This window comes from Larus michahellis, chromosome 6 (genome assembly GCF_964199755.1).
Source record: "Larus michahellis chromosome 6, bLarMic1.1, whole genome shotgun sequence".
Lineage (NCBI taxonomy): Eukaryota > Metazoa > Chordata > Aves > Charadriiformes > Laridae > Larus > Larus michahellis.
Genome location: NC_133901.1, coordinates 55,799,677 through 55,826,660, shown reverse-complemented (window position 1 = coordinate 55,826,660; position 26,984 = coordinate 55,799,677). Strand labels below are relative to the sequence as shown.

Below are 26,984 nucleotides of genomic sequence, written 5' to 3'. Positions count from 1 at the left end.
TAAAATTCAAGCAAGCGGATGCTTTGGAAGTCCTCTGGCTAATAACAATGACCCAATTTGTATTACAAAGGGTGTAATTCCCTAAGATAATATTGACTGCTTTCTTGCAATGTTAAGAGCCACATTTTTAAGCTATGTGAAGCTACAATAAACATCAGATCTGATTAAGCACCTGTAGCTTGCTTACTAAATAAGTATAAAAAATGGTTTACCAATTGCTTGTAAGCAATTCTAAAACACGTTAAAAGTTCAAATTCATGCAGAATTTGGTTAAGCTTTCTTCAGATAAGTAGTAATTACATATTCTGTCTTTTAATTACTAAAACCAGCTTTTATGTTTAAGGTAAGCTCTTGTATCAAGTTTCCAAGAAGTTGGGTGGTAAATCAACATGAAAATACATTCAAAATAGAAGTATTTATTACAATAGGAAAGAGAATCTGGAAATTTTAAGTACTGTTTGTTCAAAATATGATCTCTTGAAATATTCAAGCTTCAGTTGCAGTATCCCACACACATTACACATAGATGCGCACCCACACACAATGATATAGGCCCTTCTCTAAAGGGCATTAATTACTATGGCAACTACTGTCACTGACATAGCCAGCTCCATTTGATTTATCATGACCTGTATACCCCTAGAAACACCAGAACCCGTGACATTTGCAAATATAGTTCACAATCCAATTTTATCCTACTTTATCCAATCATTATTTGAAATATATCATCTTTTGAAAATAAAGTAACACATCTTAAACTAAAAGAATACACAAGACAGATTTTTTCATACAAACAAACACAGTGAAAATTTGTGCCTAAACTTTTCAGTAATTCACAGTAATTTCAGAAGGCTGAAATATAGAAACTCTAGAAATATGTGAATGCATGCCTCACTGTCCTTCTGTATCCAACACTGAAAACTTCAGTGCGGAACATACTCAGAAACAGACATGCTCCCCGCCAAATTAACAAAATACGTACAGCAGATAAAAGCCACCTTCTTCACAGATTTCCAGACCTAGCTCCAAACTATGAGTATTCGAGCATTCCATGTAAAACGCCCCAAGAATTTATTGAGGCAGAATAATTTTACTAGGCTTTTTCTCAGTAACAGTTGAGGTAAGTAAGTATCTTCCTAAAAACAGTCTCAGTCTGAGGAAGATGTTCTGCATAGAAAGGAAGTTTCTGTCTGAACAGGAAGAGTTGCATGCACTTAGGAGTGCTTATTTTCAATGGGGCACAGAGACATGAACACACAGAACAACCAGCCCTTTTTCAGTGACATTTACTTTGGAGCTGTAAGAGACACCTGAGAATTTGTGTTTCCGTTAGTTCATCTGCTTTCTTACAATGTTTGGGTTAAAATCAAAAGTTATTGCAGTTTAACTTACCGAACATTTTCTGGTCTCAACTTATCCAGTACCATCTCTATTAAATCAGGCCTGAATTCTTCAAGCAAATATTCAGCAGCCAATACTTCTTCAATAGGATAATACTAAAAAAAACAAAGCCCAGAAACATGTAGATTAATTAGACAAAAACTAAGTATGAAAAAGTTACTGTTTACTAAAGGAAAAAGGAGTGCATACCTCTAGTCCCTAAATCTGTATTACTTTGGTAATTTCAAATTACAAGTGTATAGCTGTCTTAAAATCTTTCTTTTAAAACCAAAGATAGAGTAGTACTCTTAACTATGCAAACACATTTCTCCTATATTAGGTACTTTTATATACTGCATATTACCATTCTTTTCTCTTGAAATATTTTATATCTAAATATAAAAGTCACCCACCTTTAAATAGTTTTGAAGTAACTAAAGTAAAAATAAGATGGTAAATGCTGACCCCTGGAGGATATTTTTAAAGATAAAAGAACACCAAGTACTCACTAGAGCACATTTGGGAAAAACAAAACATAACAAAGCAAATAAAAATCAAAACAAAAAAATCAGTAAGGTTCTTAGGATTCCCTAAGAATTCAATTTTTATTTATAGAAATTTAAAGAAAAGTATATTTAAATTATCTAAAAGCATAGTACAAACTTACACAATTTTGATTCTAACTTTTTATTTAGGATCAAACTGAAAGTCTCTTAAGGTACATTGCAATTCAAGAAGAAAAAACAGTAAAAATTCCTCTGAAAATTATTAGTGTGGTTGACAGGAAAAATTTCTTGATAAACACCTGTTTACCAAGGGAAAAATACCAGGTGACCTAAGCACCGAGTAGCTGCAGTTAGCCGAACAGGTGGTACTTTTTTTTTTGACCAGAAGCATTATAAAACGCCTTTCCGAATTACATGCATTATAGATAAAACTATAGTGGAATGAATTCCAGAACACACAGTAACTCACATAAAGGATTTTGGAAAAGAGAAAGTGATGGGGGGGGGGGGCGGTGTGTGCAGCAGGCGGGGGGGTGTGTGTGGAGACTGAGGACAATGAACCAAACCTGCGTTACAAAAAATTCAGATGTGAATGCTGAAGATCTAGAATTTGAAAGCTCTTGTCCAAACGATTCATCATACACTGAAGAATGCTCATTTAACTACATTCTGCATAAACAGCTCAGCAGACCAGGCAATTTGTAGGGGAGGTTTTAATTAATGTATTCACTTCTAATCTGAAATTACCAAGATAATACAGATTTAGTGACCGAAAATCTACACTTTATTTCCTTTATAAACACAGGCCAGTCTGACCACCAACTGGAACTGAACATAAAAATTTATTTGGTTACTTTGTTATTTTTTCATTGCTTGAGCGGGAGGGTTGGACAAGATGATGTCCAGAGGCCCTGTCCAACCTCAACCATTTTGTGATTCTGTGATTACTTTTCACCAGGGTCAGAGCATAACGTAATTAAAATAAAACAGACTAAACCAATCTACATATGACAATCAGATTAAAATGGAATTTTAAAAATTATACAGTTGAGACAACAAAAAAACCAACCAAACAAAAAAAGGGCACTGCAAACCAGGGAACAACTACCTAGAAAACGTCAAGCCTACACATAACAAATATGAAGTATAATTTGACAGCAAGACCTTAGTGGTGACTCCTTGGACCAGCACAAATGCACTTTAAAGAGAAAGTTCTGTTTTGTTGAATAGAAAGATTTTTTTTTTTAAATCCTTTTGGTTAATACGTTACAACTTACAACATTACATTTACTCCTGCTACCTTATACACTGGTTCTTCTCCAAGTTATGAAAAAAAGCTATTATTCATTAATGCATGAAATCACCAAACAGCAGCTCTAGTTTGGTTAATTCAAAGCATAAACTTAGCATGAGTCAGAGGCAATACAGAGAACTAGAAAAGTTACTTTTCTATTAGCGTTTAAGCAACTAAGAGCAGATTCAGAATTACCATTCAGACTGCAAAGCACAGCAAAAGAAAAGCAGTGTCCTGAGTCAATACCCTGCTCTTTGGAACACTGCTGGCAACTTCCTGGCCTGATTTTTGGAGACAGTAATTGTAATCGGGAATGATCCAACAAATAAGAGACCACTGAAAGACTGTTTCATAAGTCAGAAGTCCATTTGTTAAAGAGATTTTATGCATTTGACAGAACAAAAGCAAAAGACAGCATCTCAAATAGGAGGTCCTTTAAATATCCATTTAAGTGTTTTCAGGTGTCTAATTCTTTTTGTATAAACAGAAAAGACAATTCTAAAATTAAAGACTGCTATTTTAGACTTTACAAATTAAAGGTGTAGGAGCATTAACTCGAATTCCTGCAAAGAAACCAAAAATGCCTCCGAGTAGGTGTAGACATGAGCTGTGCAATGGAGAATGGCTGAAAAGGTTAAAAGTTGCATAAAATTCACTAGACAAATAAAACCCCACCTAAATCTTCCTTTGAAGCAAAATGAGGGAACTAAATTTTGCAAGAAGTATGAAGACTAAGTACATGATGATTCTTTCAGTACTGATACGTAACCACATTAGTAGAGTCAAACATTTCTGATTTGCTATCTGAATACGAACTTTCTGCTTACTGCAATATTTTAACATTTTAACTATGTAAGCATTTATAAACATAACGCTTGTGTTTATGATAAAATATTATTTCTCTAATATTTCCCTAGAGAACCTTTAGCTATCAGGTAGGCCCAGAATAACAAGGTACGTATGTACATTAAGAAATGCTGAAACAGATCAAATAGCGACTCCAGTGACCGTAAAATCAATTCTACCAACTACAGAAGTATAAAATGGTAGAGAGTGAAGGGAATGTGGCTACTTGCCTGCCAAAACTAAGATCTATGCAGCATATTAGCTTCCTGAGCTCAAGAAGCACACAGGACCTTTGCAAATACCTGTATTTATTAAGAGTATAATCAAACATACTGCTAAATTATTACTATCTATTGTAAAAATATATAAATAAATAAAACAACCCACACACACACACTTACGTGCAACATTCCTCCAAGCTTTGATGTATACCCTCGTGGTCGTTCTTTATCTTTAAATCTGAATGCCACAGCATTTAGATCCTAGGAAACAGTGTAGGAAGGATTGAAAAGCATATAGTAAAGACTATTTTAAGAATAATTATTGTCTACTTAATTCCTTTTTATAACGTAAGAAAAGGAAGGAGTTTTGTTGTATTAATTTTGTAGTAGCTAGACAGGTACCTAACACAGAAGTTTTAAGGAACATTCAAGTTGCACAAAACTCACAAGCAACTTCAGATAGTCTCACAATATGAAGTGTCATACAAGTCTTGTAAGTCCTGTTCACACTAAGAGACCTGTCCTATATCTCATATATTAAATTTCCTGATAATTTGAAAATACACCAACTTTGATACAACCAATACATAAGTGTTCCAGTGCAATGTGTATTGTATGTAAATGAATTGAAGCCTTTTGCTCTTCTTTTTTTGTTCCTTTTTTTCCAGCCCACCAAAAGGTTAAGTTTAGGGACAGAAACAGTGTGTTTCTTTACGCTGTCTTAGCCACAGGAATAGAACACATCATTCTTGGAATATAACAGCAAGGCTGAATTAAAGAGATCTAAGACTATAAAGCCAATGAAAGGGACAGTCCATCCTTCTGTGAAACCACGCAGGGAGTCTGATTAATTCAACAATTCAGCTAAAAATAAACTCAAAAGAAGTTCCTTTTCAAACTAGTTTGCCAGCTCTTCTGACTCACTTGACAGCCTCAGGAGTGCTGGGACTGACACAAGAGGAGCAAGGGAAAGACACAGGGATGAGATGGGAGGATGGAACTATCCCTTTCAAATCTTGTTTTTGTTTACAATAACAGTGAAACAATTCCACTGTGACTTTTAGCAGAGGGTAAAGAGACTTCTTTCACAGGTACAGAGTGTCAGCATGCAAGAAAATAAGTTAATGCATCTGCAGAATTTCTAATCTTCCACAGAAGAGACTCAACAGTTTTCACCAAATAAAGCTAAGATGGAACAAGAAATCTTAACCAAGTATTTGTAGTGAACCAATGAGTCTATATATATGAAAGTAAAACTGGTTTTATTTCCCACTGTCACTGAGAAGTGCAGTACTATTTAATTCTAAAAGGACACTTAACATTTTGTTCTCTGTGCACACAGAAACATACAGACTTATAAGAAGCATGAAATAATAATACAGCCACTACAATATTTCAAGTACCAATCACTGTACCTTGCACTCTTGGAAAACCCATTCTTGAGGTCCTTCTGTACGTAGTTTTTGAATATATTGAAACATGTGCAAAATAATATCTTCAACATGCACTGGAAAGAAAAAATACTTGCTTAATAATTCACTCAGTTCTGCACAAAGAAAAAATTCTGATGATGACAAATACGTAAGGTTTTATTTTTAATTACACTCTGGTATATCAAGACATTTAAGTACATATGCAATCCCACTGGCAAAGTTAAACACGTTTTCCTCAGATGTCAATTTAGGTAAGTGTTTCAGTCCCCAGATAATTCTGAAAACTGCAATGAACACATTTTACGTTAAGATATTGATTTATAATATAATTTAATTCAGAGCTAAATCATATGAATAAGTAGCACACAACAGTATTAACAGCTTTTCTTTTAAAGACATTTACTTTAAAATATTTAATGAAATACTTTAATTGAATATAACCTCAAAAAAATTAATTTCTTATGTTAGATGAAGTGTGCTAGCATACTGAGAGTATCTAAACACAGAAGACACACCAGTTAATTAAAATAAATTGGCTTTCAAGCTATAAACACAGTTAGTCTCTTTGGATACAAACACAAACCTATCAGATCAGGAATAACATAGAATGTAGATAGAGTGCTTCACTTACAAAGTCCTTCCTCTGTCAAGTCCACATTAATGATGAAAAACATGAAACCTCTAGCACCTTCCTTCTGTCCTCCAACAAGAGTATTTACCCATCCTATGAAATCAAAGAAAAAATATATTACGTAAACAGATCTGTAACAATTGATGCTGATTGTATGCCTCAGCAACATTGAATTATTTTAACATTTTGACTACTCTACATGTTCTTGTCTTCCTTAACGCCTATAGCAACAATGCAAGTTAAACACAAGTCTGACCAATCTGATTTTGTGCTCAGAGTGATATGACAAACTCAAGATCATTTGATTATTGGGTAATTTATTTCTGTTTGGAATACAGTAATATAAAGAAAAATAGTGAGAGATACCCTCTTATTGTCTTCTAGACATTAAGGGGCCTGGCAGCAGTGAGTGGCAGAACAGAGACAAGATCATGCAACTCTCTAAACAGGAGTAGACAAATAATAGCAAGAATAGCTTCAGTAGTCAGAGTGACTGTTGTTTATTTTTACCCACCACAGAAACAAGAAGAAAGTGCAAAATGGCTTAGAACTCAAATTACTCAAACAGTTGGGGGCTTTAAATTTAAAATACAGAGGTCATTTTTAAGTGAAACATAGCTAAGCTTTAAAAAACAGTGTATTAAATTACTTTTTCATTCTTTACCTTCAAAGGACTTACCTTTGGCTTTAAGTTCTGATAAAAGACTCCCCGGGCCTTCATGCCCAATTAGATGACCAAGGTAATGGCCAGGGTTTGATTTATAGTACTTCTGAAGGTCTGGTATAGGAAACGTGACATAAAGATTTCTAATGTCCTTAATGGGTACCACTTTGTAAAGTTGCTGAGAGGGAAAATAAACAAGGATATCCATAAACAAAATGAAACTTATTATTTTATTCATCTCAGGAGCACACATCATGTTCCCTTCACACACACACGTTTTATTACAAACATATCAAAAAAATCTTGAAAGTAAAGGTACGTAAAACTTAGGGCAACTCTTCAGCTATTCATGATGCAGACAACAAGCGAATTAACTATCTCTCAGTTGCTTACAGCTGCAACCAAATGTACAACCTTTATTATAAACTATACAGAACTATACTATACTTGGCATGGAAAGATGGGTGGAAAATTCAGAAAGAAACACAGAACTTAACAGGGACACTGATACAAAAGTAGTGAAGTGCACAACGTTTTACTGAAACATAAAAAATAACACTGAAGGTACACACTTATGATGGAAGATGTATTTCTCTACGTACCCGGAGATGTTCTTCTTGGAAAGGATGTTCAGGAAACTCTGGTATAGGGACATTTTTATTCTCTACTTCTGAAAACAACTTTACCACTAAGCAAGTCAGCTCATCCAAGGATTCTAGAAAAAAAGAACATTAGAAAAAGCATAATCATTATCTGAAGATTCTGGCAAACTTTGATTTTGTATATTCTTTGGGGGAGACACGAATTATACAGAAAAGTAGTTTTAATGATATGGTGATTATTAATTTTATAAATGAAATCTATATTAATACTTAAGTTTTGAATTATAATGTGCTAGAAGCCACCATGTTTATTGAAGGAAGGCTTTAACCATGAGTAAAACAAATCCTGTAACCAGAAAGAATATCTTTAAATTTTACTGATGAATCTAAGCTGGAACTGAAGAAAAGACCCTTCAGATATTGAACATTTACAAAAATAGACATTCCACAAAAAGCTTAAGGGACACGGAATTACAGCTGCAAATTTTCCAGACTGAAAGCATCTTTGCCAAAACCTGGATTTTCTTCAGCCTCAGCTCACCTCTAGTACTTTAAGTGCACTGTGAGCCAGTGTCCTCTGTCCTCAGCGCCTCAAAATTTCACAGGCACCTGTGACCTGTTTAAGCACTTCTACTTTTACATCCACTCTAGTTTCAGTCCATGACTCTAGTACTCTCCAAAAACAGTAAGACCATTTGCAGAAAGAATTTGATGTTGTGCATGAATTCACCTAAATCGACCTATACTGTTTCTGTTGAAATATTGCCTTCAAATTCGCTATCTGCTTAAAGAAATGCATTTTAGAGTACTTCTCAAAGTCAGAATAAGATAAGAAAGACTCATCAGTCAAGTTTTTTATCACACGCCTTTCAAGGGTGGGCGCTGAAGGAAAAACTGGGCGTTTCATGGATGTCTCAAAGTACAACCTTCATCCATGAACGATTTCAAAAAGCAGCCACCTTGTTAGTCAAAACAATCCCAGTTAGATTTAGAAAGCGTAATCTTTCCCACCCAACGTATGTGTGCTCCTACACTACACTGACAGAACTGTGCAGGAAAAAACCCCAAACAATGCAAACCAAGGTGGATCACTGTATAGTAAAATTTTGTGAACTGCATGTAATTCTATTAGAGACCACTATTTTTTATCCATGTCAGGAAAATACACATTCAAGCTTTACAACTACAGTGAGGGTTTTCTGTAGGACAGCTTTCCAGTTGCCAAGGTGATTCTTACTGAAAAAGTTTCCTTTTAAAAGTCTATATGTGAACTACTGTACTAAAGCTGTTCAATAATTCCTCAGTGAATTTTGCTTTTGATTAGATAAAAAAATTAATTTCATTATTTAATTTTAGCAAATTTTTGAATATTTATTACTATTTACTAGAAAAACTGTATTCTGAATCCTTCACCACTTTTTACTGATACATATATATTTGGTTTACATTACAAAGTGGTGGGAAAATCAGAGAATTGCTAGGCTGCACACAGCTTTAGAAATCTGTTTATTTCAGAATGCACAAGAGTAGAGAGATATGGAGGACCTGCAGTGTGCAACTCAATATATTTTTATGTTACAGAATTTCTAACTATTATCAAAATACTCTGCATATTAAGAACAAAGTATTTCAGCAAAGAATTTACGTAATGATGCTAACAAGGTTTGTTTTCTGCTGTTTGCTTTTTATGGGTTGAGCTCCCCAAAAATAAAATAAAACAAAAAAAAAAAAATCAGGAAGAACACAGAACTTGCAAGTTTTCAAATTTGATGCTAGAGACAAGCCCTCAAATAGCCACATCAATCACTAACATAAAGCCTTCTGGAAAGCAATTGCACAATTCTCCTGCTTGATCAAGTAACACAGCAAAGGTATATGTCTTTTCAGGGAAAATAAGATGCAACTTTTGCCCAAATACCACCTCACTATTACAGTGACAAGTACTTAATTAAATATGACAAATAAGGGCAGCTGTACAGCATTTTGTATACAAACAGACTAACAAAAAACCTAGGCGGTACCTTTAAAAAAATTAAGTATTTACTTAATAAGATTGAAAGGAAAAATCCCAAAGATCAATGTTTCACAGGCTCCTAATTTTTCTAAATATTGAACTATTTACAAGAGCAACTCACACTGAAATGATTTGACTCGAAAATGACTAGTAAAACCACCTAAATTCAAAATTTTAACATGGATTTTTGTATTTTGTAGTAAAAAAAAAATCCATATGTGCAAATTGCAGAAATATTTGTAAGGGAATAGATTTTAAGACTATTTTCTCTTTTTATTGATATTTGAAATGCAGAACTTGTCTGTTCTGAAATATCGCCTGTCCCTGTCCAGTAAAGAACTAGTTAAAGAAAAAAAGATGCCTGGAAACCTTGAAAACAGGATTGTTAAATCAGGAAGAGAATTTTAATTCAATTGCTTTAAACTCTGATCTGTATCTGTATTACCTTCAATTAATAAATAAATATTTTTGAAGAAAATATTTTTTCCCCTCAGGTAAAATAAACAGAAGGAAAAAAAAAAAAAAAACCTGAGATGGGGGAAGCACTCCTTCCAAATAGCAATAAAAATAAATCCACAATATTGAAAAATATTTACAAACTATCTTCATCAATATTACAGTATTGACTTGCAGGAAGTTTCCACTGCTACCAGGAGAATAAGAAAGGCATTTTCACACATGACATACATCAAGGCCTAGTGATATTACCGATATACCTCCTAGTATCATATCTGATACCCCACCTTTAAAAAAAGAGAAAAATCTAATACATATTTACCGTTGCAATAGTGAAAGAAGAAAAACTTACCATATTCTAATCAATATGTGATGCTACAGCAGACGAGATACAATAATGAATTGAATTGAAAGGAATTAGGGAGCCTGGAACTGATTCAGTAGTGAGTATATGTACAAAATTTGGATTTAGTTAAGAAGTATAATCGTCACCATGTTTGGCCACCTTAAAAATCTACAGGAAAAAATGATTCATGTATATTCTATGATTGAAATTAAGCAGGTACATTTTGTTAATCAGCTTCATATTCAGCATCTTGTAAACAGATAGTTGTAAAAGATTTCACTTTGCTAATGAATTTTATTTTATTCATACTCACCATCCAAGCATTATTGTAAAACACTACACAAATACTAGACTGCCAGCATATTTTCAAAAAACAAATAGTTTTCAACACCATGTTATTAAGCTTTTGGCAAACCTATGTAAAATATCATCTCGACTGTGGAAGATTTTAAGCAGTCAGAACCTCTGTTAAGTTAATTCAGAAGTAAACTGAAGTAAAGGCTTTTTATCTAAATGTTCTGTTAGGTTTCTCCTTTGATAATACAGAAATTTTTGTAGTGGAAGAATAAGTCTAGAATATGAAAACAGTACCAGAAGCCCTCCCAATATGTGAAACCAGTCAGGTGTCAGTTTTCGTAAGACAAACATACAACAACAGCAACTGCTGACTTGATAATGGATTTAAAATTTTCAGATTGTTTTTTCTATTGTAAGCTTATAAACACAAACACATTGCAAGTTGCTTTGGAGACTTCCCTAAACATAAAATTATGTTTGGTCAGTCTGTACAAGTTTTATTTTTTTCCCCTTCTGTAGATTTTCAGACACTTGCATACACTTCATTTTCTTCAAACATAAATACATGTAAAGTCTTACTCAACCAACAGAACAAAACTCACCTCTTCCTAAAACACAAATAGCCATTAAATTTGATGAATAATAAGTAGAATGGAACTTCAATAGCTCTTGTCTTACATCTATTCCTTCTTTGGTTGGTCTAGTTTCCAGAGTGAGTTTGTTTCCTGTGATGTAAAAAAAAAAAGTTAACAATACTTGATGTTTATGAATTTACAAATCAAAACGAAAAATATAAATTAAAATAAATCTGCTTTCCTCCAGGTGGACAGTAATTTTAAAAATAATTTCTATGTATAATAAGTAAACTGGATCAATATTGTCTAAGCTTATCGGAGACAATAAATACTTCCACTCTCAATCTGCACGTTTCTAAAGAATAGAGGATGTTTTAGTCTTCCAAATTAATCTTTTTAATTTGAGTGGGTTATTTCAAACCAATGTAAGTAAACCCAGGCTCTAATTCAGAAGAAGAAAAAGGTTTTTCTTTGGCACATTTGGAGTAGGTTTACTCCCATATACACACTCACGTCACAGGAATCACTGTGAAATCATGTGTGGCATTGTGTGCCGCAGATTATAGCCTAGTATATTCAATGAAATAAATAATTACTAGTTTACAAACATGATTTGTAAGCTGTGTCTGTTCAGCTTCCGCTCACAAACAGTTGAGCTGTTGCTGCAGCAGAGGAACAGGACTAGAGAGGAAGAGAACTACAATTCTCCCTGAATAAGCCCATAAGCAGAAAATGCCAAACTTTCTCCATTAAGTTATCCTCCTGTTAATCAGTGAAATCTTTACATCAACATCAAGCTTTTAATAATTTACTCTAAGGACATACCCCACATTTATAGTCAAAGCAGAACTCCTGTTTAGTAAAGGTAAGAACTTAAAACAACAGAAAAATTAGAGTCTATGAAGAGCACACTGGATTTTAATCAACACGTAGTAATGGGAAGTGGAGAACACACAAAATGATCAACAGAATCTACAGACCAGAACTGCAAATTAATACTGTATCTGTTAACTGTGAGATCAGTAACTCCCTTAAGCCACAACCTGCCCAGGTACAGAAGAGAGCGAGGGATGAGGAAGAAGAATACGGCAAGAAAATGCAGCAGAAAAGTTGACTTGTGTGTTTATAGAAAAAACAGCAAGAAAGAAAGGACTGGGAGAGCATGTCTGCTGTGTATATATACCCAGTGCACAAATCCTAAAATCACAGATATAACTTAATACAAATCAATGAGGCAAAATTAGCTACATAAATAATGTAAGACAAGTATATTGTCCAGATGTTTGGTGATTAGATACAATTCTAATTACAACTACAACACTCAACAAATCATTATAGAGAGGCTGCCTGAAGCAATACATTGCTTTAATTTTCAAAGTTCACATGTAAGTAAAAGTAAGGATTCTTAGTGACACCTAAAAAGGATATTTAGGATATTATGTTTAAAATATTCTGTCTATATTCCTCACCATCTGCAGACAAATGAAACACAGAAATTCTAGATACCGTACTGTGTTTATTCCCACAGAATCAATACATAACATAACATGAAAGAAAATAAAGCTTTAGCTCAGTAACAGTGCAGTTACAGTACTGGAGTATATTAAGAGGCAACAGTCAGAAGACACCTTGTAGATGTAGGAAAACAGACACTAGACAGTGCAAAAGTGCCTGGGAAAGTACTTGACAGTGTTGAGGGTACTGATGGAGAAGAATTACCATAATAGACATTAACTCCAGGAGATGGGTGAAGGGTACCTTGGGACAATATGCACATCCTAACAAGAAAACTAGAAGATGCATTTGTTTCTCTGGACAGACAAAGAGTAATAGAAGGTTTGTTGGCAAAACAGGCTGCACAGCAACAAGGAGTGACCTGAAGCATCAAATGGAGTCATTCCTGTATTCTTCTAGACTAACAACATCTCAATTGGCCAAAAGGAAACAATAAGAGGGATGCCAACTGTAATTGTCACGAAAACCATATCATAGTTGTCATCTCTTTGGGTAAATAAAAACCACCAAAGCTGGGCTTTACTTCTGCAAAGTCAGATCACTATGTGATCATAGGAACACTATGTGTTATAATTTAATGTCAGAATCAGAGCCTAATCTAAGAGGAGGTATGACTATTGCTATTGAATTTGAGCACATTTCAGGTATTCTCCCACATGAAAACGTTTCACTTGTGTCAGCTGTAAAACCTTCTTAAATTGTAGAAAACTATTTCTGCAACTTCCACTTATGTTTTCTGAGTGTCATAAAAAAATTAAATAATCTCTTCCACAGCAGAGATTACAGAATGTATTTTGCATGCTTACCTGCCTATACATATGTAGTTCCTAAGACTTTATTTTCAAATTTACCTGTTTGGAGAATGCAGTTATAGTTTCCCTGTTTCAGACAGCCTCTCTTCATTGGTAAACAGAGCAATACATGCTCTCGTAGCAGCTGGCTACCAGCCCCTCAACTATGCCCTCCATCAGCAGGTACAAAAGTATTCTTGTCTTTCTTGCGTAGAGGGAAAAAAACAGTCCTTAAAGCCCATTATCTGCCTTCCCATCATCCTACTGTACCAAATATTTGCATCAACTATTCATCCAGCAAAATGACCCAGCCACAAAACACATTCATGCTCAAGGATTAAACAGCGCAGTGCATGAATTAAAATGTTACTTTGACAGTTTCAAAAATAAATTCATGTAGAAAATAACTTCTATTAAAAAAAACCAAAAAAACCCCCCAAAAAACCCAAAAACCCGAAACAAACAACCAACATGTAAACTTCTGCCAGAGCAAACATCTGTGTTTTTGACCGTAACTATGATATCTTACTTTAACACTTTTTAAACTGAGGTTTTGGGGTGTTTACTTTAAATTGTTACTAAGCATTCTGTGAATAATAAAGCCTGAAAAGAAACCCTACAGCCATACGATTGGGATTTGTCTAAGACCATTTTATCAGTCCTTCTACTACTGTTGTGTTTTATGCTTAAGATTTTGTTTTTATATACTTTGTAATTTTCACATTACTTTGCTGATCTTTCTGATTCAGACAGATTCTGAACCTAGTCACTGTCATCTAGTCCTAATGAAATACTAGTTAGAAAAAGGGCATGTGGCTAACAACAATTTAAACACAGTTCATTCACTTTGTTATGCACAAAGACTTAACAGCACCAAATAACAACAAATCCAGTAATTGGAAAATAGCGTTCACTGCAGTAATTATCAGAATCATAAAGGATGCTTCATCACTGTACTGCAAGTCTTGGATCACTCTGCTTCCTATGTTTTTGTCTAGCTCTGTTTGGTCTACCATGTGGAAAATGTGATAAAGCACCATAATAAACATGTACGGAGAGGAAAAAAAGGGGAATTGTTTCAGTCTGTCTTTAACAATTTTATATAAACAATAATACTATGTACGTTACACAGAACTCCAATGGATGGATAATTACATTCTGACAAACCTGTTCCAAATTTACTGAAGGGATGATTGGGGTTTCCAGTAGCCTTCTCCAATTGAAACAACCTCCAGGCATCATTCATCAGATTCTTCTCATGCTCAGAATCAACTGCATTCACTTCTCTGTCTTTGCAGCTTTCATCAAACAAAGGGCACAGGAAAAACTGGGCAAATCTAAACAGAAAAATTTTAATTCAAGTCAAGAGTACTGTACATAAATGGTAACAGAATAGCATGAATTTCAGTACCTCCTGAAAACAGCTGAATATATATACTTTTTTAATGCAGAACTTATAAATTCTGCAGCAGTTTTGACACTGATTCACTATATTTTTCAATCTCTTTATCTATAAATGCAGACAACAACATATTCATCATATAAGGTACTACAAAGATCAAGGACCTTGCATCGTAACTCATAGACTGAAAACTTCTAGTGTTTTGAAGTTTAGCTGCAAAAGACTCTTAATCTCACAAATCAAATCACTCTTGTCAGATATCCAAAGAGAAAACCCACTCTTTACCTCACTGACTACAAACCTTTCAATTTCTATCCCCTCCCACAAAAGGCAGAGATTTCAGTGAGCTCCCTTTACAAAAGGCAATATATTGCCTTTACATGATATATTTCTAGACTTCATCCTTCTTCTGTTGTCAATGAAATAAGGATCCTATGGGAAGCATAGTATTTGATTATACAATCAGAGTACTTGCACAATGCGTAAGTTCATGATCATATTCTGTGCCCCATCTTTCAAAAAATAATCAGTGTAAACACAGCCTTTGAACTTGAAAAATTCTGCCTCAGTGAAGAACTCTCCCAGCTGAAAAAATCTGAGCAAAGCTTTTGAACTGAAAAATATCTGGTATCAGTTTTAACGAAATATAGTGCTTTCAACCCTTTCTTTAATATTATAATGATAAAACTATGAAAAACCCCAAACTTTCACACAATTTCAAATAGCACCCATATAACCAAAAATTAAATATATATATAAAAGAAGTTTTTACCTGTCTAGTGCACCTTCTAGATGCTCATGTGACACATCAAAGTAATAGTTGGTATGTTCTCCACTCGTGAAAGCATTTGAGCTCCCGGCATGCTCACTAAGAAATTGACTATACTCATTCTCTTTTGGATATTTCTTGGTTCCCAGGAAAAGCATATGCTCACAAAAATGACTAAGCCCAGCAATGTTGGGGGGATCAGACAAGGAACCTGCAGGAGGAAAAATTTCATGTAACCGTTCATAAAAAGTAATACTAGAAAGTTAGGTCTTTTAAAGTGCTTTATATTACAGTATGTTGCCTCAGGCAATTATATTAATTCTGTAGATGAAAGCAGACACTTGTGCAGCTATAGTCAACTAAACTCGATTTAAAAAAAATTTAAAAAAAGAAAAGTAGAATGAGTAACTGAACCAATTAGTGTCTCAAATTGCCTCTCCAGATGAGTCTGCATTGCCTTATAGAGATAATTTTCCAATTGAAGTCCATGACTCAATCTGTAAATACCTGGCAGATCACAATGTTCTGACTTCTACACCTTGACTTTAACAATTGCACTGTGTTGAGAGGCAGCGATTGCCAACAACAATTAAGAAGGTATTTATCCTGTGGTTTATAGGGCGAGTGATAACCTGTAATTTCTTGAACACAAGCTGCTATTCGTGACCAGCTAGTGGGTCTGAAGGCAGACAGATTAAAAGACCATAATGACGTGCAAGAACGGAAGTCAGAAACATAGAAGCTTAAGTCTGGCAGTCCTTTGGAGTGTGCAACAGGGGAGTAGAGATGAAGGCAACAGATACAGCTCTCCCAGTACACATGCAGGAACTGGATGCTGCAGTTGGCTATTACCCTCACAGTACCTAACAAAACCACATTTGGGATCCTTTGAACTAGATAATGATTTGAGACAGCCATCTCCATAATAAAAAAGGCCAGAAGTTTTCAGAGTTACTCTCCTGTCCTAACACTGACAGCAGCAAGAGCTCCCAACTACAAACATGGCAAGAGGATGCTCAGGTAATGAGTAAGGATGCTTAGGCAATATGTGCACACATACTTTCCAAGCAACTGAGAAGCTACACAAGCTTAAGAAATACCTCAGATATAAGAAAAGGCTTCCATTATTCCAGAGAGTCAAAGTAACTGCCTTCTCCTTCTATTTCCAGTATCTCTGTTTGCACACTTAAGCATCACTGGAGTTAGGGAGTGCCTCTCCAACTCCTCCAGCACTACAGCATTTTCTCACTTCTACACATCAACAACTTAACATGAAGGGGAAAAAAAAAGTCTGACATGACAGATGGAGCTGTCTGAAATAATTGCGCTTACACCCGCCCCTTTTCTGCTTACAAAAGATCTTTCATAACACAAAACTTAATGGTTAAAAGAAGTCTTTCTACTGACTGAGCTACACTCGAGTAAACAAAGAGTACAATAAGATAATTTAATTAGCTCTAATAATTTTCAACTTGATGTGTCAAAGAATTAAGCAAACTCTAAATTACAATAAAAGGCTCGGCTGCCAACTGGATACCACTGATGTCAGTTTATTTGCAATTTAATATATCAAAACTTAAAGCATTTTTATTAATGACATAATTAATACAACATGCATTAAATACCTATGTGCACATCAAGTGCTGCTGAAGACTTATCTGTAGTGGGGTCACTAATGAGAAGAGCTTTAATGCCATTTGCCAATTCCAGTCCACGATATTCTCGTTTATCCTCAGGTGATTTGATAATTTCATTTGTTATTCTTTTAATAGCTGGATTGTTCATTTTGTTGTCTGTCTCCTTCTGAAACCTTAAAGAAAACAGAAGAAATTTCACTTACTATTTTTACTTAAGCCCTGCTAATATTTTAATATTATGTTAGAGAAACCTGGCCAATACTGACAGCAAGAAATTTAGTTCTGTGCAAAACTTACAGAACTGTCCTAAAAGCATAGTTCAGATCCTGAGAGACATTGTTGTTTCAGCAAAAAAAAGACCCAAAGACCGAGCAACATGATAAAATTGTAGATCACATAAGTGAATGTTTCAAGTTTCATACTAACAGTAATTAAAAATATAACTTTAAGTAAAGAAATATCATCCCCTTATTCAATTATGATTAAAATTGAAATGAAGCGAAGCACACATTGCTATCTCAAGTATACTTTCAGGCTTCAGATAAGTATTTAATGTGTCTGAATTGTTATATTATGAATATTGTAACTTTGCAATTGTCAGATAACCAAAATTTTACTAATAAATCACTGGATTTGTACACTCAAGCAAGAAAGGGTGACACCACCTACGACATTGCCATAAAAATACAAACACACTGCAGAATTGCCATGATAAACAGGAGTAGACTGTCTCGCATGTTTAAACTTCTATTAGTTTAACAGACATGCTACGAGACATGCGTCTTTAATGGCACAATTTTCAAATGCTATGAAACTAAGTGTGGTTCTGAAAGTACAGACTCTGGTTATTCAATGTTTTTAAATGCCAAGTGAAAAGATGAGACATTCAGACTTGGATATTTGGGGAGGTAGAATGGAACCACAAAAAAAAAAAAAAAAAGAAAACACCCCCAAAAAAACCACCAACACAAAAAAAACCCCAAACAAACCACACATACACACAGCCAAAAAAAAAAGGCAAACCCCAGAAACTGGAAATCAGAGTGCTACGCTCTGAGAGAATCACGTGGTGTATTCCTGTATGTAGCAGCCACTGAATTCTAACTGTTTTACAGGAAGGGTTTTAGAACGAGGCCTGTTATAAATATATAGTATCAACCAAACTCAATCTTTTCCTGGGGTGAAATGTTGCCTGCCATATTGCCAAGTAACTTACCACGTGAACATCATTAGTCATCGGTGAACTAATTGCACTTACAAAGAAAATCAGATCTGACTCTAACCCCCCACCACAACACATACACAGAGGCATGAGAAATTTTGTATGGTCCTGTCGGTATCACATAGATAACAAGGAGTTTCACAGTATTTACTTTTCCATTGTCAGGTTGTACCATTCAAGGAACTTCATCCAAGCTTTAAGACTACATACAAGCTTTAAGACTGTATGGGATGTAGAACACGAAAGACTGAACAGTTCTGAAGATACTTATTGTTTCAGGTCTTCAGTCATGACATTAACTAATTCTCTAGCTAGCTAATCAACTGAATACTCAATGTTACCAGACACACAACAAAAAACTTTGGAAAATAAAATCTCATTATAGATTTTATTTACAGTTTAAAACTACAAATGAAAAAGCGAGTCAGCTAATAAAATCTCCTTCCTAAAATACCGTATCATTCTCAAAACGGGAAGCAGTTCTGCAAGCCACTGTCCCTCTGGATTATCTCCTTCCCATTTATTCATGTGATTCTATGGTATAAAAACAACAGCCAACTTGAAGCCAGTAGATGCAGTCACCAGTGTTGGTCATATATTATAATGATGCTGATAAAGAGCTCATTATTAACAACATGTTAAGGATAGAAAGTTTATTAATATAACGTCTACAGTGAATTATTATGTGAATTATGAATTATTAATGTCTAATAAGTTAAAAACAGTGTTTCACAAACAGAAAATTAAGATTTTTACCTGCAGCAGAGTAAAAGTTTGTGTAAGACTGGATTTATGCTTGAGGAAGGAGGTACATATGTAAACTGGAGAAGATATTATTGTAAAAAAAAAACAAAACCGAAAGCAGTAAAGTAGGCATTAGGTCTTTGAATACTTTTGAAAGAAGTAAAAAGATTACTTTGGAACTTTTAAATAGCACCCTTAAAATTATAAACAGGAATTATAATCCAAATAAAAAAATAGAAGCACTAAGTACAGAAAGCATCAATGAATAATCAGAATCTGAATGTCTCTAAGCAAGAGCCATAAACAATATGAAGTAACTTTAAGATATGCAGCTCAGTGCATTTTAGAAGGAAACACTTACACTAGTAAATCATGGTTCTCACACTATGAATTATTTAAAAAAAAAATGCAGTCAAATGTAATCACAAAACAGTAACTGAAATGCTGAATTTAAATTTAAGTGTCTACACTCTCACTTAAACCTGTCATTTATACACTAGTTTAACCCTGTACTCAGGCTAATCCTGCTTGGAATACCTATGGGCTTCTTTCCACTGAAAAAATGCAGATACTATTCAAAACCAAAGGATACTCCAAGTACGGCAACATCTATGTTTCTCTGCGTCAACAGCACTGATACAATCCATGCTTATGATTTAAAAAATGCCTCCTTGTTCAAAGTTCATAGTCCTAAGTAGAAATACTCTACTAAACTCAAGATACTGTGTAAAATTTATGAAGTGAGAATAGATACTATTTTTAATAGATGAAAATCAGTAACTAAACTGTTCTTAATGGTATTTCACTTGTACACGATTCTATTGGATTGACATACATAAGCATGCAGGAGAGCAAGGAGGTCTCTGAATCTCCTGATTTCACCTCTGCTAAGGAACACCTATCACTTGGTTTTCACCTAAGATATTCCACCTCATTAAGATACTAGGTTGCTTATCATAAAATGCATATATACTATAAACTTCTCGAGTTTGGATTTTTTTTTTAAATGTTATACAATTTCCATGTCATCTGTTATCTCCTTGTTATTTCTACACCACATCATTAAGTCACAGAACTTTACTGTTTGTTCAGATGACTCATCTTTCCCATGTGATTCATCAACTTACGCAGCTTCCGTGAAATCTTATGAGATTTCAGTTGATGTCTTGTGAAGCTGTACACCTCCACTTCATTTTATTATCATTCCCTGCTTCTGCCTCCTTCATAGGCTACCTCCAGCTTGGTAGGCAAATTTCAGTACAGGAAAAACTTAAAATTTTCAAAAGGTCAAAAATCAGTAATTAAGCCTCCAAACTAAGGACCTAAACTTGTATCTCCACCTTCACTGGTATTTTAATGGGCATTGTGACTACAACATTCTCTTTAACTGCAAATGGGTTTGCATGAGTAACCCACGATTATTTCCCTGCAAACTAAACTGTAGTACCAGACAACTCATATAAAAGCAAGAGCAGATCAACTATACAATATTCCTGGGAGGCAGTGCGTCAAAAGAACAAGACCGATACCTTCCTGCTTAGGTACCGCTCCTCATGGCGTTATGTTACTACAATACAATAGCTAGAAAAGAAAATTTCACTTAAGATAGACTATGTATACAATGACTTTTTCTTAAGGAGTAAACTGTAAGACATAATATTAAACATTCCCTCACATGACTGCTTTTCTGCGCAACTTTTAAGTTCTCTAAGTGCAACTGCTTTATAACAATACCATCTTCCATTCTTTCACACAAGGATTCTAAAACACTACAAAGCACTTTTTGACAATAGAACTGCTTTTGATGACAGGAAAAAAAACTAATGGAAACAAGAAAGAATTCTATATTACTTGTAGTCTTTTGAAAAGTAGATTAATTCCTAAAGTCGTGTTCAGATGCTGTCCTGAAGCACACATGCTGTATCTACTTGCTATGCTGTCATTACAGTGAGCATTGAATGGCAATGGTCAGCAGCAAAGAAATTCATCCACAAACTAGATGTTACATTTATCGCACAGATAATATCCTAATAAAAATGTCATTAGAAGAAATATCGTTACACTGCTTTCATGAAACAGAAGCAACAGAGAAAGACCCAATAAAGCAGAGACAGCAGGAGCAAATACAAATCATTACTGTGGCACTGGGAATTCTTCCACTGGCTCAAAAATGACAGGTCGCAAGATGACAAACTAGAAAGAAAAAAAGAATGGGGATGTTTCAACTGAGAGCAGTGTCCCTATTCAATTACTAGGAAATACAAACATTCTTCCTCCTCATCAAAAGTACTTCAGTTCTACAAGAAAAGTATGTTAAAACAGACGCTGCATTTTAAACTATAGCACTTTGAAGTGAAATTATATTCTATTCTTTGAGGCCCCAGTTTTGTAATAATTTCCAGGCAGGCAGTCCCTTGGAACCAGTGAGGCTCTCTGGGGATGCCACATTCCACCTGCAAACAGAGTATTACATGGCAGGATTAAGTGATATATGATTCTGCCTAACTATTTTAATCTTTCAAAGTTATTTCAGTAAACTTACTTTAATTAAAAATTAGACAGTGTAGTCAAATCTAAGTTCAATGTTTGAACAATTAAAGGACCATATTTGAAAACCAATTAGCAGAAACTCCTGAGGGTTGCTTCAATGCAAGAATGTAACCAGCTAATAAAAATATGACCCCCAAAGCACAAACTCCAAAGTGCTTTTCAAGCTTATTCTTTTTTTTGCCATGACAGGCTGCACATATTTAAGTCAAATGTTGGTACACAGGTCTGAGCCAGATGAATGACTACAAACACTAATCAGCTCAAAGTAACCAGATGAACGGCAACAAACATTTATTAGGTTAGCAGATGTTTACGGCTGCATTCAGTTAGCTCAAAATTTGGGCATTGCTTGAAGCTTTTATGCAACTGAACCCAAATTACTTCTACGGACACATATGTGAGTGTTGCAACATACTCACTTTAGTTTACACTTGTGTATACTAGGATCTGAATTTTCCTGTTTCAACTCATGTTTCATCTGTCTTTTGAATGCACCTGATACATTGACTGCAATACAATTGTTATTCAAGTTCTGTGTCTTTGAAAGCACACAAAAACCACAGTGAGATTCAATCTCACATTTTGCACCTGTTTCAAGTTCTGTATTTTATTTATATCCATTTCTTTTTAATTTTTTTTTTAATCCCAAACTTAATTGCATACAATTTACCACAATGAAGTGAAGTGAAACCTTTGTTTGACCTCTCTCTGCTCTGTCCTGCAAGGGAGCCACCACTGATGACCTGTTCTCTGTATTATTTACTGATCCATATTGGTTTACGGTTCTTAGTAACTTACATGAAGATTTCTTCAGCTGCCAACGCCTGGAGTGAAAAAAGTGCTATGTGCTTCGGCAGAAGGCCCAGTGCTCCAGAACTACCATCCAGAGTCTTCCCACCTCTCTTACATGGATGACTGACAGCACTGAATTGAGCACTCCAGAGGAGTCCATGGAGTTCTTCAGTTCCAGGCTCGTGGCTTTGCAACAATAAAATAAACCTCCATTCTTCTACAGGCCTTCACCCCTCCTCTATGTCTCTTGCACCTTCCTTTCCCCACGATAGCAGTAGAATTCAATGGCATTGTGACATGCTTGTATGTGCAACAGAGATGTTACCAGTAAGTCAACCAATAACCTACCTCCTCTCTTAACTTCTTGATTCACTTGTATGCTATAAATAAATAACTTTTTTTAGACTAAATTGTAGGCACTACAGGTTTTTTCCTAAAAACAGACATGTTTTTACTAAGTTCTGTTACCAAGAATGTAACTGAAAAAATGGAGCAGAGAAAGAGTACTCTCAAAAAAAAAAAAAAAAGCCAAACCCAAAACCCAACAAACAACGACAACAACTCAGGTGACCATTACCATAAAGAATACTTCAGGAGACTACCCATAACTATTCCAGATTACAGGTTCATCGGTAGACAAACCTAGCAGGCCTTCTTTTACACATTTGATGATTAAAATAGTTCACATTATTCAACATCTGTAAAGCATCAATCTTCTCTGCATTTACTTGTCACAAAGCTAGAGAACATATAAGATCTGAATACATTCCTGATGCTCATCTAAATAAATCTGATTGCATACACAGGCAGATAGACTGCAGAAGTAGACAAACTGCTCAAAACGTTAATATGTTTTATCACTTTTAAACTCATCAGGAATTCGGCATATTACTTTATACACAAAAGCTCCAACTACAAAGACCCACAATGATTTAATCAGTGCTACCAAGTTATTAAGAACAACTGATCATACCAAATCAGGCAAGTTTGAAGATGATGAATATTTATAAGGTTTTTGTTACATAGTTCATTTTGAAGAAATTATGAAAGTCTTGCTACAATTAAGGCATTTTCAGAACCTCGATCTGCAGCTTGTTGCCAAGTCTGTAGCTGACTCAGAAAATTCCCTCCTAATGATAGTGGCCAGGGCAGATGCCTGCCTTGCTCTCATTCCCCGAACGGTCCAAATTCTACAGCTTCTAGTTCACAGCAGTAAAACTTGGTCTGCCACAGGTTTCACTGCCAACATAACAGTAGAAAGACAGTACAGGAATTACCAGTAGTATTAATGAGACAACACCATGTGTGAACTTCGCAAAAACAAGGGCCCTGGTAGCTTCACATGTAAGATCAGGCCCCAGCTGAGTAACTGGCCTGAGTAGTAAAACAATGTGTGTTTTCAACAGTTTTGTGTTAGTCAAACAGGATGGGATATACAATCAAGACACCAAAAACCTAATCTACTGCCCTGACTACATTTCTTAACTTGACCATTCCACAGTTTCCAAAGCACTGGGCAAAAAAAAGTCAAACAAAAAGACAGGTTTTTATACAATCCGATTTCAGACGTAGCAATAAAGGATAACAAGTTTTTTAAGATTTCTGTATCTTACTTTTCCTATCTCTTCAAAAATTGCCCCAAACAATACATCAAAATACACCCTCCAGGGTAATCAAGTTCTATCTAAATTCACCAGAAACAGAAAACAATTGAAATTAAATTTTCCCTGGCACTTCTTTTCTTCAATTTTTTACAAGATCACTGAAAATTAGGCAAATTCCAAGAGGTCTTCCAAGCCTTTCATTATTTGAAAGATTGGTTCTTTTTTAAATTTAAGTAAAATTATCTTTTTTAAAATCTTTAGACGATACGATGATATAGGATCTTCCAAATGATTTCACAAATCTGACACGGTATTTTGGCTTGCATTGTTATTTTCATCAGAGTCTCAAACTGCATGCTAAGAACAAGACTGATAAGACTAGTTTCTGCATTACATGACCAGCTGCTTCAAAGTGTATTTTACTCATTTTCTTCATAGGTGTACTCATTAATTCAATTAATTGCTTTATGCACTAATACTTGCAAGCCAGTGGTTCTCATTCTCTCTTCCTCCCTCCCCTACATTTTTCCTCTACCACTCTACAGCTGCAGGGCTTGGTCCACAACCCTGTGGACGAGCAGTGGTGGTGTCTAGCAGCAGTGGTGTCTAGCACATGGCCCTGCACACACCAGGAAACATAAAACTGGATGCTACAGGAGAGACCTCTATGCTTTATTCTAACTGTATTTTGATGTGTATTTCATACATTTTATCTGCAAGTAGCACATCAGATTGCCCGAGACTCTTTGTAAAGCCAACTCACTTAACACTTTATGCTACCATCTGTCTCATACCCTCAAAAAGAAAAACTTGTGAGGTCTGAATTAAAAAAACAAGATGAGACTAAAACTTTAGTTATACTGCATAACAACAAGAAAGATGAGAGAACTGGCAAGAAAATCTGATCTAGCAACAAAACCAGAAAGAACTTTAGGATTCTGAATCATGAAAAGTACTGTAATCCCACATTAAAAGCAACTGCTTATCTAACACTACAGCTCTGACATAACCAACAAACCTGTAACAGCGAGCAGTTTACAAGAGTCAGCAGTGTGTTTTAACAAAGGAAGTTTTCTGGCTGTTTACCTCTTTTGCATTTTAGTTTTTATGATTTTGGACTATTCAATTCTAGTTCTACTGTTAACACTGTAAGGAAACTCTCAACTCTAAAGCATTTTTTTCCATTTCAATTGTTTGGGCGAGCTATAGTTCTGACTCATTCTAAAAACAAGCTGCAGAAGGCCAGATCTAAATAGAAAGCTACAGTGAAGCAAGTTTCAAACAAGGTCCATCAAAAATCACCTTATTGCATATATAGAGTGCTATCTCATAAGCATATTTTAACAACTTACAGACATCATAAAAGCTGAGAACATAAAGATGCTCATTGTCAGACCACGCACATACAGATACATAACTGTAGAAACAAAACCGATTGATTCCTCTACATTGTTATTACAAACTTTTTGATTCCTATCTTGTTAAAAGATCAATATATCAAAAATATTATGAAAGCATCCAATACAATAGAATTAATGTATCACAAATATCAACCCAACATGTGATTTCTCAGATGGTCTGACAGTATTTTTAGTCAATGACTTCTACAATAACCTGCAATGACCCCTAGCTACAAGTCTAACACTTTCCAGTTCAGTGAAACAGTGGAGGTAATTAACTTTTTGTCCCTTTTCTTCTCCTGGACCTAAAAGGGTAGGGAACTACTCTTGTATTCATGTGCAAACCATGTTACAGCCTTGACACTTTCATCAAATTCCCAAAGGTACCATTTCATTTAAAGGATTAAGCCACAGCCTTACAAGTGACCGCAGACAGAAAAGAGAAAGAGAGCAAAAAAGCATGCAAACATGCAAATATAAACCCTTCTAGGGACTTCCCAACTAGAATAGATAATTTCAGTGCTGTACATGAGATGAAAAGGAGGAGATAAGAAGCTCTAACTGAGAAATGATCTTGCTACTTGATGTGCAGATGAAGGTTAAAAACTGCATGAGAAGAAAAAGTTAAAGCTGAAAAAAAGGTGAAAGCATGAACAAAATTCAGAAACGGAAACAGGGAACATGTAATTGAAAGAAAGATTCTTAGTTTTCCCATCTTCACTATCTTAAAAAAAACCCATCGCATGAAAGCACTATGCCTGCTCTCATTTCATTATTATTTATGTAAATCCTAATTCACAATTAAAATTGAACGGATGATTAAAACAGGTTTGTAGGCAGTATGAAAACACAACAGGCCCACTCACATATATAAAGTTAAGTCCAAATACTGCATATATTAACATGCTTAAAGAGGAGTAATCTAGCAGGAGAAACTACAGCCTGAGAAAAGCACTGGCTCCCAATATACACTGTGGATTACCTTTACAATACATAGCAATTATGAACAATAACAGCACATCCGAATTTCGACACATGAGCATTGACAGCATGAGTCATCATAACTCACTTTTTTTTTTTTACCAAAAGATGCTACTTTTGACGTCTCTTTTGCAGCATTATATATAGGTTTTGCTATTAAAATAACACATACAGCATTAAAGAAAGAAAACAACTTAGCCTCTTTCCCTCACCCAGCTGCTTCCTGGAAGAACTTTGCCGAGTTGTTACGCAGTTTATTTTGGCCCTCAAGCGAGCCATGCCAAGCCTCCTGCCCGCTCCTCACTCCGTCCA

General features: G+C 35.0%; 1 protein-coding gene across 3 annotated transcripts in view; it reads right to left on the bottom strand.

Moving 5' to 3' along the window:
• Nucleotides 1-26,984, bottom strand: part of IDE (insulin degrading enzyme) — a 65,490-nt gene that overhangs the window by 37,256 nt on the left and 1,250 nt on the right. For all 3 annotated transcript variants that reach the window (XM_074590524.1, XM_074590522.1, XM_074590523.1), the window contains exons 2-11: nucleotides 17,368-17,552; nucleotides 15,746-15,953; nucleotides 14,739-14,908; nucleotides 11,293-11,415; nucleotides 7,578-7,690; nucleotides 6,991-7,153; nucleotides 6,312-6,404; nucleotides 5,663-5,754; nucleotides 4,428-4,508; nucleotides 1,393-1,496 (exon numbers count right to left, since the gene is read on the bottom strand). In XM_074590524.1, the coding sequence (XP_074446625.1) occupies nucleotides 1,393-1,496; nucleotides 4,428-4,508; nucleotides 5,663-5,754; nucleotides 6,312-6,404; nucleotides 6,991-7,153; nucleotides 7,578-7,690; nucleotides 11,293-11,415; nucleotides 14,739-14,908; nucleotides 15,746-15,953; nucleotides 17,368-17,527 (1,307 nt within the window). In that variant the 5' untranslated portion in view covers nucleotides 17,528-17,552. The remainder of the gene's footprint in view (nucleotides 1-1,392; nucleotides 1,497-4,427; nucleotides 4,509-5,662; nucleotides 5,755-6,311; nucleotides 6,405-6,990; nucleotides 7,154-7,577; nucleotides 7,691-11,292; nucleotides 11,416-14,738; nucleotides 14,909-15,745; nucleotides 15,954-17,367; nucleotides 17,553-26,984) is intronic.